We start from the raw sequence: 13559 nt of genomic DNA on the forward strand, positions 1-13559 counted from the left end.
TGTGAAATTCTTTGTAAAGTAGAGCTTTTGATAAGCGATGTATCATCCACAGAGCCTTGATGTTTCTGCAATTTTCTGATGGACAGAATTGCCATGCATTGCCAACATGGTCATGCAATTAATATATCCAGGTCTCGTAAGAGTCCAGGGTCACAAAAGGAGGGTGTATCTGTAGGCACAGAAACAGCAGACTCTTCAGAGTTAGATTCCTTGAGCAGGATTTAATTTTTAATTAAAAAATTCATAGTGGCTTGAGACAGTATGTATTTAATCTCAAACTTCTGTTTTGATCCATTGCTGTCACAAATACACTCTTTGATTAACAGGTTCTCACCCGGCATAATGTCATTTTCTCATTCACTTGTGGTTTTTCCTTTGACTAACCACAGGTCCTTCTCCTGGCAAGGACCTTAAAAGGAACAGAGCAATATACAAAGTCTAAAATATACTTCTATTTCAATTCCTCACTTTTTGTATCACTTCAGGATCCCAGTGTGGCACCTTCCTTATTCACCTCATGGCTGTACACAGTACCTCTGGCCTTGTAGACACAGTCCTGACATTTGTAATACCTTTGGGAGAGGCTGATTTTGAGTTATGTTGCTGCTTCTCACGTTCACATCTTCTCTTTTGAGTTCTTCGTTTTACAAACTTAACACACTTTTCTGAATGTAGTAGTATATACCCAGTGTATATAAAGTGGGTTTTTTAATGTGTTTTGTTTCTCCTTCCTTGTCCAAAAATAGTAGTTTTTTGTTAGCAGAACCTCTCAGCTAATGTTTTGACTGTGAACTGTTGAAGGTTCCTAGTAAAAGATACATCTACCCTAAACTGCACATGGAAAACATGTAATCTTATACTATATTCTATGAATATGCATGTTATAATTGAGGGAATAATTATTTGGATCATCTCAGTAATTTTTAACGTTTGGTTTTAATGCTTTTGGAATTCTCTTGAACTCTGCTATAGTCAGAGAGAGGGGGAGAGGGAATAAGAGCCAGTATAATTCTATAGACTGAGGGACAATTATGTTTTGCAGTTAAAGGGCTTTCACCTAAAACTACACATAAACAGTGCATAGAGTGGCTGTCCAGCTCTTCTGCAAATACTACTGTAATCCAGGCATTTAGCAATTGTTTTTTTCATTAATCCTGTACCCATTCCTAAATCTGCCTGCAATTAAAGTGTTGGATTTTTTTTTCCAGTTTTAAATATATTATGTTTTCTCAATCTGCAATGACAGCTGCTTCTGGTGGTTTATTGAAATCCTATGTGCAGTGCTTCTCTGGGAGGGGGTGTATCTGTTTCATGGCCATCCTGTCCTCAGTAGGCATTTGCCATCCACCGTACTTGAAACGTTCCGTTCTTTGCGCCGTCTTTTGGCACTGATAACTGTGACATCTGTTTGTCACATATGAAGCCCAGGAGGTGCTGAAGACCCTGGAGCAGTGAGCATCCCTTATGTGAGCATCCCTTACGTGGGCAGAGGAAAATTATCTTTGCCTCTCAGGTGGGGAAGTGGCTGGCTTGGCTGCTCACAGTTTCTGTGGTGACATTAGGACTGAGGGACATATGCCCACCTCCCATGTACGGATTGCGGGGAAACCTGGCCTTTCCTAGTCTTGCCTCTCGTGCTCTGGTTCTAGGGAGAAAATGTGAGTGGGCAGAACTGCCCTCTGTGGACTGCCTGCAGCGTCTGTGCCCAGGAGCAGCTCCCTGGTTGAGACAGAAGAGAGGGAGTAGTTTTTTGCTTTGACATAATTACACCTTGTGTTTTTGTATAATTGAAGTGAATAGACCAGTAGCCTACCAGCCCTGGATTAATAAAGCCTAGATGCAAATGCACATTTCATAGCAAATTGTTTTAATTTATCAGGAATTCAGCTGAACATCTAAGTTTGAAACATACTGATCAGTAAGTAGACTGATGTGCAGTTTCAAAGGTGGTCAGTCCTTAAGTAGAGTTGGCTTAAATTTAATGCATATTTTACAGTGAACAGGGGGAAAACAACTGATTTTAGAGGTCCCTTCCATCATGCCAGTTTAGGTAAAAGTGTTGCAAATAATAGTTTACAATTTGAAAGGGCATTGCATAATGCTACATAAATGCCCAGTTTATACTGAATTCTAGTTTACTTTTTTTTAATGACTTCTTAAATTCTGTGCTGCAGGTTGAATTTGTATTTGTTACGGTGTAAAAACTGATGAAGTTCAGATACTCTTTGCTCAGATTGAAAGAGGAATTTGTTGACCTTATAATTAAAGAAAAAAAAACACCCCAGACCTGCCTTTGTTTGTTTTTGTTTGATTTGTTTGAAAGCTGCGTGCCTTTCTGTCCCATGCAAAATTATTCCATGGATTGTTTGTATGCTATTGCTTTTCAGTAAACGCTTAATTTACAGAACAAGGCTTTCCCAAGGGAAGTTGTCAGTTTGCGTCCCAATTGTGATATACCATGGGAGCAGAAAAAATACTCCTTTGTCAAAGGTTCTGGTATGATAGTTAAACCTGTAATGTTCATCACCTTTTCCTTAACCACAAACTGAAAAGATGGCTGATAAGGACACAAGGTCTTTTATTTTCACTGTAGTTTTCCAATCTTAAAGAAAAATTCTTCTGTCACCAGTCTGGGGAATAATTTTATACCTAGTTGCCATTTTAGAACTGTACCTTCTCATGTGTGTCTGAGCAGCTGATTTTAATTCAGATCTAGCCATATAAAAAGTCTGGTTCAATACCTTTTAGTCTCTTAGAGGTAGGAGAAAAGGTTGAACTGCTTGCAGAGGAGGAGCAGACTGTGGGATCAGAACCTCAGGATATATTAAACGGAGATGCTCATTTGAGTTTGAATTACCACAGATGTGCATAACCTGTTCTGACACCAAATTACAGGGGAGTTTGTTGGTTATCTTGTTTCAAAAGACAACCTGTTACACACATCAAAGCAAGACAATAGCTCAGAGTGATCATGAAGTGTGCCATTGTGTTATTAGTTAAGAGATTGCAGGCATGGAAGATTTCCCTGGAGGGTCATGCTGGATCTTGCAATCTTGTTCCAGAAAATCATATGAATAAAAAAAAAATAAAATTAAACATTTCCTGATCAGTTTCTATGGTGCTGTTGTAATAAAAGGAATTCATTATGCAGGAATCTGTCCAATTTTGCATCTGTGAACCATTAGAAATTGTTAGGGATTCAATGAACTGTGACTAGGCCCATACAAGGTAGAACTCAATGACAGAGTAGGGGAAAAAAACAGCTCCAATATGTTCTACTTGCAAGAGAAACTTTTCTAAAAAGGAGGTTTTTTTAAATGTTAAAAGCATTGACTCCTCTGCACAGTTTCTTTTGGAGGAGCTTTCTTGTTTGCTGTTTTTTATTTGTTTATTCCCACAGGTGAGGTAGAGCTTGCTTTAGACTTAAAGAGCTGGTCCTTTTCTGTTAATGCACAGAAAAGTCCATCTGTGTATCTAACACCTCAGGGATATGCCAGCTGACAAAATTGGGCAATGTATTGACATCTTAAATGCTCTTGTAGGCCCAAATAAAATGCAACATCTTAAATGCTCTTGTAGGTCCCTCAAATTAAACACTCATCACCGAGTAATGAGTGTATAATGGAATCTGGACAGCATTGCCAGACTCTGTGGTTGATAACCTCAGGTGGAAAGCATGTGGGGCAGGGAAGTTCTTCTTGAGGAGCTGACATCCCCGGAGGTCTGTGGCATTTGTGTAACTCAGGACCAGGAATTTTTCAAGAAAAAAAAAAAAAAAAAAAAAAAAAAAAAAGTTATGCTATATGATTGTCTTTAAAGAGTAGGTTTAAAAGGAAGAGGACTACCATCATACTTTAACTCTCTTATTACTAGAACATCTATGCCTTTATATATACTCAAAAAATCTTGTCATTATTTTGGATGAGAAGCAGAGCTGTTGAATACGAAACTGTTACTTGTGTATTGGCATCACAAAACCTGTTTGATATACGATGGGGCCTTACACATCGGGAACATAATCACGAACCTCACCTTTGGACTTTGGCCGCTGTTCTTGAAACATCCAATACTGCTGGGTGCTTGTCAACCTTAATCTCACCCATGCCCAGGAACAGGGAATAGTGCATCAGCCTGAGTTATTTGCTGGGATTCCTGTGGTACGTGGGCTGGGTGACATCCTCTCATATGACGGAATCTGGGGGCAGAAGCAGAGCAGAACTTGACAGCTAGAAAAATTTCTTACTACATTGAGGTCAGGGGGATGCTGAAGTTGCAGGAATATTGGAAAAGACAGTGCTCTGAAGAAATTTTTCTTTTCCTTTAGCTTCCACTCCAGGCACCTGGTGTTTTTTGGTACATCTTGTCCTGTCCCAAGTTAAATGGCATCATCAGCTGGGAACGCCTTTCCCTGCAGCTCCCTCCTGTTGATTTGAAGTCAACAATGTCTGGCCAGCTGCTGGCAAACAACTTTCTGCTGAGGCTCTGGGGACAAAAGGTGTGGATGAGGAATGCTGGCAGCCATTTTGCATTATTATTATTATTATCGTCAATAATAAGAATTCTTATCTGTGCACAGTTTTGTTTACAAAAAGAGTTGCTGCTCTTTAATTTAGAAATAAAATTACATAAATAAATTACTTTAAAATGATGTTTAGGGAATAAAGAGAAGTATTTGTGGCAAGTTATTCTGAAAATGTCATGCAACATGTGGTTAAATTATTTTGTTCTTTCCTGGCTGTGGTTTTTGCGAAAGTGGTGAGTCAAGCAATCGTCAGTAATATTTTTGTTGTCTTAAACTTTTCACTTACTCTGTAGAAACTACATGCATCCTTCTAGATTCCATCTGAATGACAAAAATACATAGATAGCAGGAGGAGGAAGAGTAATGCCTTTATTTAGAATTATCTGTCAGTAGCTGTTTATTAAGTGCACCTGTCATGTCTTATTCTGGATTTGTGTTTTCCTAGTCTCTTAGCTGGTAATTCATTTTTTTGATGCCTGATGACGTTGATTATTTTAATGTTATTATTCTCATTCAGCAGTCTATGTAATCAATGTGGGACTTTAGTTCAGGAATATCAGAAATACTTACTGCCCTCATTTTTAGTCATTTAGCAAAAGCACATCTATGGTGTATTTTTAATACATTTTTTAAGGTGAAATATTTGATGTCAAGAATATTTGATTTCTTTCAAAAAATAAATGCCATTATACATGGGACTGTGCTTGTAAAACAGTTCATGAAATTAATATATCAGATGGAAAACTTGGGCTGAGGAGAGCTTTGGGAAAAATTATGTACAAATATGGATAAATTAAAAAGGCACATAATTCATGTCAGGTATTTCCATATCAGGTATCTTGTGTGTATGAACAAGTAAAGTGGATTCAAGAATATTCGACAAAAATTATTTCCTTTTGCAACCTAAATTCAAATGTCTGAATGAGTTCCTACAGCACTGTGACTTGATAAATGGCCTTACTTTCAGATGTTAGTCAGAGGTGAATACCTGATTATGATTTCTTCTTGTCTCTTGCTAGTAATGATGAACATTGCCTAACATGGAAGAGAGAGATGGCAGCATTCAGACAAATTGAGGAATTGTGTTGAAAGGCCTTGGGAATATTCAGGACTCATGATCTGAATGTTCTGAGGCAATGTTGTCTGAAAAAAAGAGATAAACGAAGATCTTTTCCCTGTGCGTCACACTGAGTGTGCATGCTATGTGGCAAGAAGTGATGCATGATCAGTCATGGATCACTATTTTTTGTGCTTTGATAATATCATGGAACCATTTAGGTTGGAAAAGACCTTTAAAAATCGTCAAGTCCAACCATTAACCCAGCACTGCTAAGGCCACCACTAAACCATGTCCTTAAGTGTTACATCTGCACATCTGTAAAATACCTCCAGGGATGGTGACTTCATTCCTTCCCTGGGCAGCTTATTCCAGTGCTTTACAACCCCTTCCATGAGGAAATTTTTTCTAATATTCAATCTGAACCTCTACTGGCACAACTTTGAGGCCATTTCCTCTCATACTGTCACTTTTTACTTGGGAGAAGAGACCAACTCCCATCTCACTACAACCTGTAGGTAGCTGTAGGGTTAGGCTACCTGGGCACACATTGGCTCACGAGCCGCTGTTGACCAACACTCCCAGGGTCTTTTTCCACTGCCCAGCTTTTCAGTTGCTCTTCCCCAAGCCTGGAACATTGCATGGCGTTGTTGTGACCCAAGTGTAGGATCTGGCACTTGGCCTGGTTGAACCTCATACAACTGACCTCAGCTCGTCAACCCATCCTGTCCATATCCTTCTTTAGAGCTTTCCTTCCCTCCACCAGATCAACTCTCACACAGTTTGAGGTCACTTGCAAAGTGACTGAGAGTGCCCTCATCTGGATCATCGATAAGGGTTTTAAACATGACTGACCCCCAACAGTGAGCCCTGGGGAACACTTGTGACCAGCCCACAGCTGGATGTAACTCCATTCATCACCTGTCTCATTAAGGGCCCAGTTATCCAGCCAGTATTTTTACACATCCAATAAAGGCTGAAGATTCTCCTTAACCCTCCTTTGGTTGCTAATGTATTTATAGAAACATGTTTTTTTTTTTTTCTTTTATGATGCAAGTTCTAGTTGGGCTTTGGCCCCTCTGATTTTCTCCTTACATAACCTCATGATATCCCTGTAATCCTCCTGAGTTTCCTGCCTCTTCTTCTAAAGGTCATAAACTTCCTTTTTCCCTGAGTTCCAATGAAAGTTCTCTGTTCAGTTGGGCTGGTCGTCTTCCCTGATGGTTCCACTTTCAGCCCGTAAGATTCCCTTCCTGAAGAATGATTTGAGCAACTATGTGATTAGAAAGGGAAATGAAGGGAAAGCATAGCTTCGAATGCTGGATTAACCTAGACCTTTAAGTGGCTTTGTTTTCTAGGCAGAAAGTCAGGCGACAGGTTCTGGAAGTCCACTGGAATTGAGGACTTTCTCCTGTATCTTGAGCCTCGAGTGTTTGTTTTACAGCATGTTTGTGTGTGGTTTATTTTTGGTGTGTGAATTCTAGAGGTTAAAGCCTTGTGAATCTTGTGCTCTGCTGTGTTGTAGCAAGGACAGCATGGTTGACTCTTATCCCAGGGCTGAGCCAGGCACAACAGGCTTGCCTGGTACTGGGACATCCCTGCATGCAGCACCATGTTCCTCATGTGAGTCTCTTTTGAGGTGTGGCTACACCCTTAAAGGCATGAATGAAAACCAAAAATGCAAAAAAACCAGTTTCAGAGAAGCTTTATGCTATAAAGTGGGGCTCTGATAAGATAACTGGGGCTCAGCAGTCAGATCAATCTTTTCTCCTCCATGTATCTTCAGATTTTTCAGACATTTTGATTAGCAAGTAAGAATGTTCTCAGTTCCTTGCAGCCTAACGTGCAGATGTCTTTTCAGCGTTAGGGATTGTTTGAAGACAATCAGAGAGGAGGGGGGTATCTCTCAAGAATCAGCTAAATTAATGTATTCAGGTTTTTGTCAAGTCCTGTTACTCGGTAGCAGTCATGTTGATCCATCAGAAGGTCTTCAGACACCAATGTTAAATTGACCACCAAATACTCAGGAGTCTAACTTATCCCTGTGATATAGGGATGCACATGCTGAGGGGCTTCCCTGTACTGGTCTAGCTCTCTTAGGCAAAGATGGATGGGGAAGAGATGCATGATGCATTATCTCACATTCTGCAGTTTTCTGCAGGTGAAAACATGTAGTCAGCTATGTGTTGTTAGATTGTTAATCAAACTGAATAGCTGGAATACATGTGGGCCTCAAAGCAGGACCTGCTGCTGTACAACCCTGCACTCAGCCACATCCTGAGCAAAGAAAATGTGTTGCATGGCCTTTTACAATATTTTTTGGCACAATGGGCTTGTTTCTTCTCCCAGATTGCTCTGTTCTGAGGAGTGCACCCAGATCTTGATATAAGTGGCTTTTCATGCTCAGTAAGCATTTGTGTACTGTGACACTGTACAGGTTCTGAACTGAGGTACATTCAGTTGGATCTGCTGCTGAAGTTGTGGTCTAGTTTAGGCATTTGCAGTGCTGCCACCTTTCTTGTTCTCTAGAGCTCTTTGCAGCTTGTTTTAGAGGCTGGCATGTTCTGTGAACTTTCAGGTGGCTCAGCAGTGTGTGAGTTATTTTGGAGTATGAGAGGTGCTGTGATGTGGCACTGCCATTTTGTGTTTCACTGCATGGGGACCTGTAATCAAGCATCCCATGAAGGTTTGGGTTTCAGCTGAGGTCATCTCCAGCAGCCTCTCTTTATGTGAACTACCATGGCAGAGTTATGCTGGAAGGGAAGTTAAGTGGCACTGACAGCTATGGCATTAAACATAGTTATGCTTCCATTATTCCATTAAAATTTGTCTCTTGCACAAAGGTTTTCCATTGTTTTCAGTCTTCTACAGTGCTGTAATAATCAATAGCATGTGTTGATATGCTGCACTGTGGGTAGGATACGTCTTCCTCCCTTCCATTGTTACCTCTTCTCCTCTCCCCTTCCAGATGTGATGAAGGCATTGCTAACATACTTATTATTAGGGCTGCCAGATTGACATTCATAGCACAGTACACTACAAAGATTCAGGCCTTTTTTGGGGTTCAGGAGTATTGTCCACAGGTGAAAAAACTATAGCTGTCATTGCTTTCCAAATCTTAAGATTTCTGGGTAATATAAAATTTTTTTAAATGTTAAAATATTTCTCTTAAAGATAAGACAACAATTCTCTGTTGGCTTGATTTTTGGTTCCAGCCTGTTTTTAGTTCCTGTGGCAGTACAGAATGTTGCTAACTTTTGTCTTCCCTTCTTCTGTCCTTTTGTTGAAGGTCTTGATGATTGTCTGCAGCAATATATAAAGAACTTTGAGAGGGAGAAGATTAGTGGCGACCAGCTGCTACGAATTACTCATCAAGAACTGGAAGATCTTGGAGTCACACGAATTGGCCATCAGGAGCTTATCTTGGAAGCAGTAGACTTGCTCTGCGCACTGGTAAACTTCTTGGGGCAAAGTGGGGAGGAGTGAACAGTGTTTGCATATTCACACTTTGCTATTCAAATTGCTAGTTCTAAAGACTATCTAAGTAGTTCAAGAAACTCCTCACATGTAATGTACAAACAAATTTAGCATTTTACACCAGTGGCAAGATAAAGAGCAAAATGTATCGATAGGATGATATTTGTTAAATAAATTGGTATTAGAGATTTAAGACTTTCATGTCTGTCTTTGTAGAATGAAAGTTTATCTGAAATCACAAACAAACTAGTCTGGGTTTGGTTTGGAATGTAAAACAGTTATATATGTGAATTAAGCAATTGAGTGCCGGTTGCCCTTTACAAAAAAAATGTTCTGATATTAACCATGTCATTTTTCACTGATCCTTTCATGCAAATTATGTTTTAGATGATTATTTGAGCTTGATGAAACATAGCTGCTTGTATTTCACAGTAGAAAGGATTAAATACTCAAATAATTAGCTTATTTGTAAATAATACATAAATTTTTGATGGGGCATACAGAGGGATTTTGGTAATGGTCTTTTCAGTCAGGTCATGTCATGCATAACTGGGATTATCTGCTTGGTGAGGGGTGTGGTGCTGACTTCACCATTCTTATGAACTCCTAGTGTGTGCCCATAAAGATTAGTGATAGATTGGGCACACTATCTGGATTCTCTGCTGTTCACAGGATTGTGAACAGCCCTGTTAAGAAGTACTTGACTGCCTGAAGTGGTGTTTTGTGGATTCTTAATGCTCACTACTTTTTCAAGCGTCAGAAAGAGCTTTTAGAAAGCTGAATCCGGGTAGAGGCAATCAAAGATAGTATGGTAAAACTCTCTTCAGAAGGGCTTGTGGGTTCTCCGTATGCAGCAGCTTTTGTGAATACCCTGTTGTTGCATCTTTGGAAGAGAGATGTGAGGGGTAATGAAAGGAGAGAGTGAAAAAAAAGAAATAAAAAGTATAAAAATAAAGTAAAAAAAGGGGGGAAGCTTTTTCATAAAGGAAGACACCTGATTTTAAATACATCTTAGGTTCTCTTTAGAATAGTGTTTCTAATAACGTTGCAATGTAGTTCAGTGCGATAAGTTAACTCATTAATTTGTTTTTTAAATAATGAAGAAGTTGCAATCTTATAAAAATTTCTACTGGCATAGAAGGGAACATAAGAGAGTTATTCACATAGTACTTTTCTCATCAGACAATGCAACAGAAAACTTTAATAAACCTAAAAAAATACTTTAATTAACTGAGATAAATAAAGCCTAAGTTAGGGTGAACACTGATGACCATTTTTCCCAGTCTCGCAAGAGAGGCAGATTGTGGTTCTTTGAATAATAAAGTATTTTTACGGAAAAAAATCCCTTGTTTATTAGCTGAATTTTTTTTTCCTTAATATGTAATTACAGATGTTATCTTTAAACAAATAAACACAACTACTCTTTGTAGCTCCCTTATCTTAGGCAAAAGTGAATGGAACTAAGCTGAATATAAAATAAGGAATTTGTAGGAAAGGCTAACACTGCATCCTTAATGCATCCAGCAAGTCTCTCCTTCCTGGTCATTGTTGCACGTATAGTGTTGTCTGTTCTTCTGAGTTTGTCTTAAAGAATCCTTGATCACTGAAACACAATAGCATGTGTTCAGATCACATCTTCTAATTTAAGCTGAGGTTTTTGCAGTCTCACAATTGGCTCATGATGGCTCCTTGGGGATACAAAATGTGATTGTTATATTGATTTTAGTGGACTTAATTTGAATTTATTGTTCACCAATCAGATAAACCTCTTAGAAAATTTAATTCAGAGGCAATCCTTTTGGCTGTACTGCTCCTATACTTACAGGCTTTTCTTTTTTTATTGCATCAGTAAGTATCTGTCCTGGTTAGGACTGGCCTGTTTTTCTGATTTGACTCTGACATTAGCTGTATTGTTTAGGAGAGCATTAAGCCTATGACTCCAGTCTAGGATAACTGCTAATGCAGGTAGTCACTATGCTATGGCTTTTTTAATGATCTGATTATTTTTTTCTGTTTCACTGGAGTTTGACAGAGGTTTCATAATAGAATTTAGCATGAGTTACAAGTGTATGATCCAAATGAGTTTACATATGTTTGTATGCTGGAGATTGAGGGGGTAGGAATAGTAAAGCTAATTTTGCCTTGCAAGCATAGTCCCTGATTGATGTAAAAGTAATTATTAAAAAACAAAAGGATTGTTGCTTCTGCTTCTCGTTCCCATTCTCTCTGAGTTAGAGGGTGACAACCTAAATGGTTTTTGGCATTAAGGACAACTGAGGGGACAGAACCACCTCCAGCTATTCATCTGTGTTCCCACTCTTCAGGGGAGAGCTTCCATTGCAGAGTTGCTCTCACTTAGCAAAGCTTCTGCAGTATTGATAGCTGATGTGTTTTATTCCTGACCCCCTTCCCAGCATTTTTCAAGGGTGGACTTCTACTTGCAGTTTCTTCCCTGTCAGCTGTGGACGTGGCAAGGGGCAAACCAGCTGCCTTATGTTGCTTGTCTGTAGTTCACGGGGCAGCATTTTCTTCCTAGGGGAAAGTGGAGAGCCTGAACAAGCATATCTGACTGGTATGGAGAGAGCATGGCACCTCCTTAACCCAGATGGAGGCTACTGAACAGTGCTAAACAGACAAACTGTTTGTTACAGTAATGGCTGAGAACAGGTTATGATTGATAGCACTATTTAAAGGATGTTCTTTACTGAGTTTTGACAGAAGGTGGGTGGGTGGGTGGCTGTGGTCTCTCACAGTATTCTCCTCCTGTCATAAGCACTTGCAACAAATGGATCCTCCGGTGTTCGTGAGCTGAACAGAGGACAAATGGAGGCCTGTGCTATCCATCTTTAGTAGAGTCTCTGTTGGCTGCCAGCCTGCCATACTGTGCTCCTGACAGGAGAGCAAGCATTCAGGGTATGAGATTCACAGGTGTTCTTTTCCTGTGGGGCTTCAGAGAAGGGGGAATAAAGTTTTTGCCCAGCTGCTACTGCTGTTACAGGTCATGCTTGCTGATAGTGGTGGGGGTGTGCGTGCCACATAACCTCACTGAAGCTGAACGTGATCTGGGAGAGAGCAGGCAATCTAATTAATGGGATCTGTCTCTTTCCTCTCTCCTGTCTCCCACCTCTCTCTGAGTGTGGAAGCATGTTCAATAGATTATCATGCCTTGGTGCAGCTCTGTGTTTTATAAACTCCATATGTCAGAAAGGGCAAGATAAATGAAATCTTCTTTTTGCTTAAAAGAAAGAAGTAATGAGGTCTGTGATGGTATTTTGTTGCTGCTAAGAGTCTGTTGCATGGTTTTCAGTCAGTGAGAAACCACCATGATGGATATATGCCCATAGAGTTATTTTATTTCCAGCAAAATATGTCTCTTGTTCTTCCCTTTCTGTTTAAACTGGGGCATGCAGTTGAGATTGCACCGGTGGCATCAACAGGTAGATTTTTCCTTCATAGGGATGTGCATTTTTATTCATACTCAGAAAATCCTCCAGAATAATTGACATCTCAAAACTGGTTGAAAATGGTAATCTAAGAAACTGCATGCCCAGCTCTAGAGATACAGGAAAAAGTGTACTGGGTTAGGTACCACAGTATTTTCTCTTCAGAGTACTCCCAGGCTGTAAAACATACAGTTGTTCATCAGTTCCAACAATCACCATTCAGATTTTAGCCTCAACATGATCCTTTTCAGTGTGACAGTGAAGCTGGTCTAAGACCGCTTTACATTTCATCAATAAACAAACAATAGTGTAGCAGACCTTTGTCCACAAAATGTGATGAGCCTTGTTTCTTTGACAGTTGCTTTAAAAACTGGATGTGAATGAACAACCCCAACAGAAAGTAAATTAAGGAAAGATGGAGGTGATGCTTACAAAAAGAGAAATGCATAATGAAGAACAGATTACTTGCATAATTCCATCAGATCACTGTATCAGTGTTCAGGCTTGGAGTGAATCTGGAGGTCTTGTAGCTCCTGATGTACCTCACCGGGCTGCAGAAAGCAGAGGAACACATATAATTATTTTTCTATCATCTGTTTGACAGGAGATGGATTTTTATTTATCAAAAGTGGGTATGACCGTATTTTGCTGAGTGTCCACAAACTCTAAATTTTGTGTCTACTTGTTATCACACTTTTCCCTGAAAACACGGTGCTTTGCCTCACTGCTTGGAGAATGCAAAGACTGAAGACTGCACAGTGGAACATTGCTTCTTTCATCTCTAACAAATTTATCTGGTTTGTCTAACATATCACCACAATGCCTTAATGCATGAGGATTCTTTTTTTTTTTGTTTGCTTCTCCAAAATACCTTGTTGATTTTGTTTACATGAAGATTAAATTAGATTCATTTAATTCTGAACATACTGAAATATTTTTTCAAACAGAAACCTTAAAAATAGAAGACATTTTGTTCTGGAAAGATAAGAATATTCCAAAAACTTCACAAATTATTTTTGGATGCTTTGAAGTTTTCCATAAGCAAAGAACTTTGTAAGTC

The 13559-nt window shown here is 39.4% G+C and overlaps 1 protein-coding gene across 6 annotated transcripts in view; it reads left to right on the top strand.

The window, feature by feature from the left end:
* CNKSR2 (connector enhancer of kinase suppressor of Ras 2) overlaps window positions 1–13559 on the top strand; it is a 210948-nt gene that overhangs the window by 28975 nt on the left and 168414 nt on the right. For all 6 annotated transcript variants that reach the window (XM_027900407.1, XM_027900408.1, XM_027900403.1 and 3 more), the window contains exon 2: window positions 8869–9032. In XM_027900407.1, the coding sequence (XP_027756208.1) occupies window positions 8869–9032 (164 nt within the window). The remainder of the gene's footprint in view (window positions 1–8868; window positions 9033–13559) is intronic.

The sequence above is a fragment of the Empidonax traillii genome, unplaced genomic scaffold, assembly GCF_003031625.1.
Source record: "Empidonax traillii isolate 1590-97213 ecotype Southwest subspecies unplaced genomic scaffold, ASM303162v1 scaffold723:size436081, whole genome shotgun sequence".
In the NCBI taxonomy this organism is placed as follows: domain Eukaryota; kingdom Metazoa; phylum Chordata; class Aves; order Passeriformes; family Tyrannidae; genus Empidonax; species Empidonax traillii.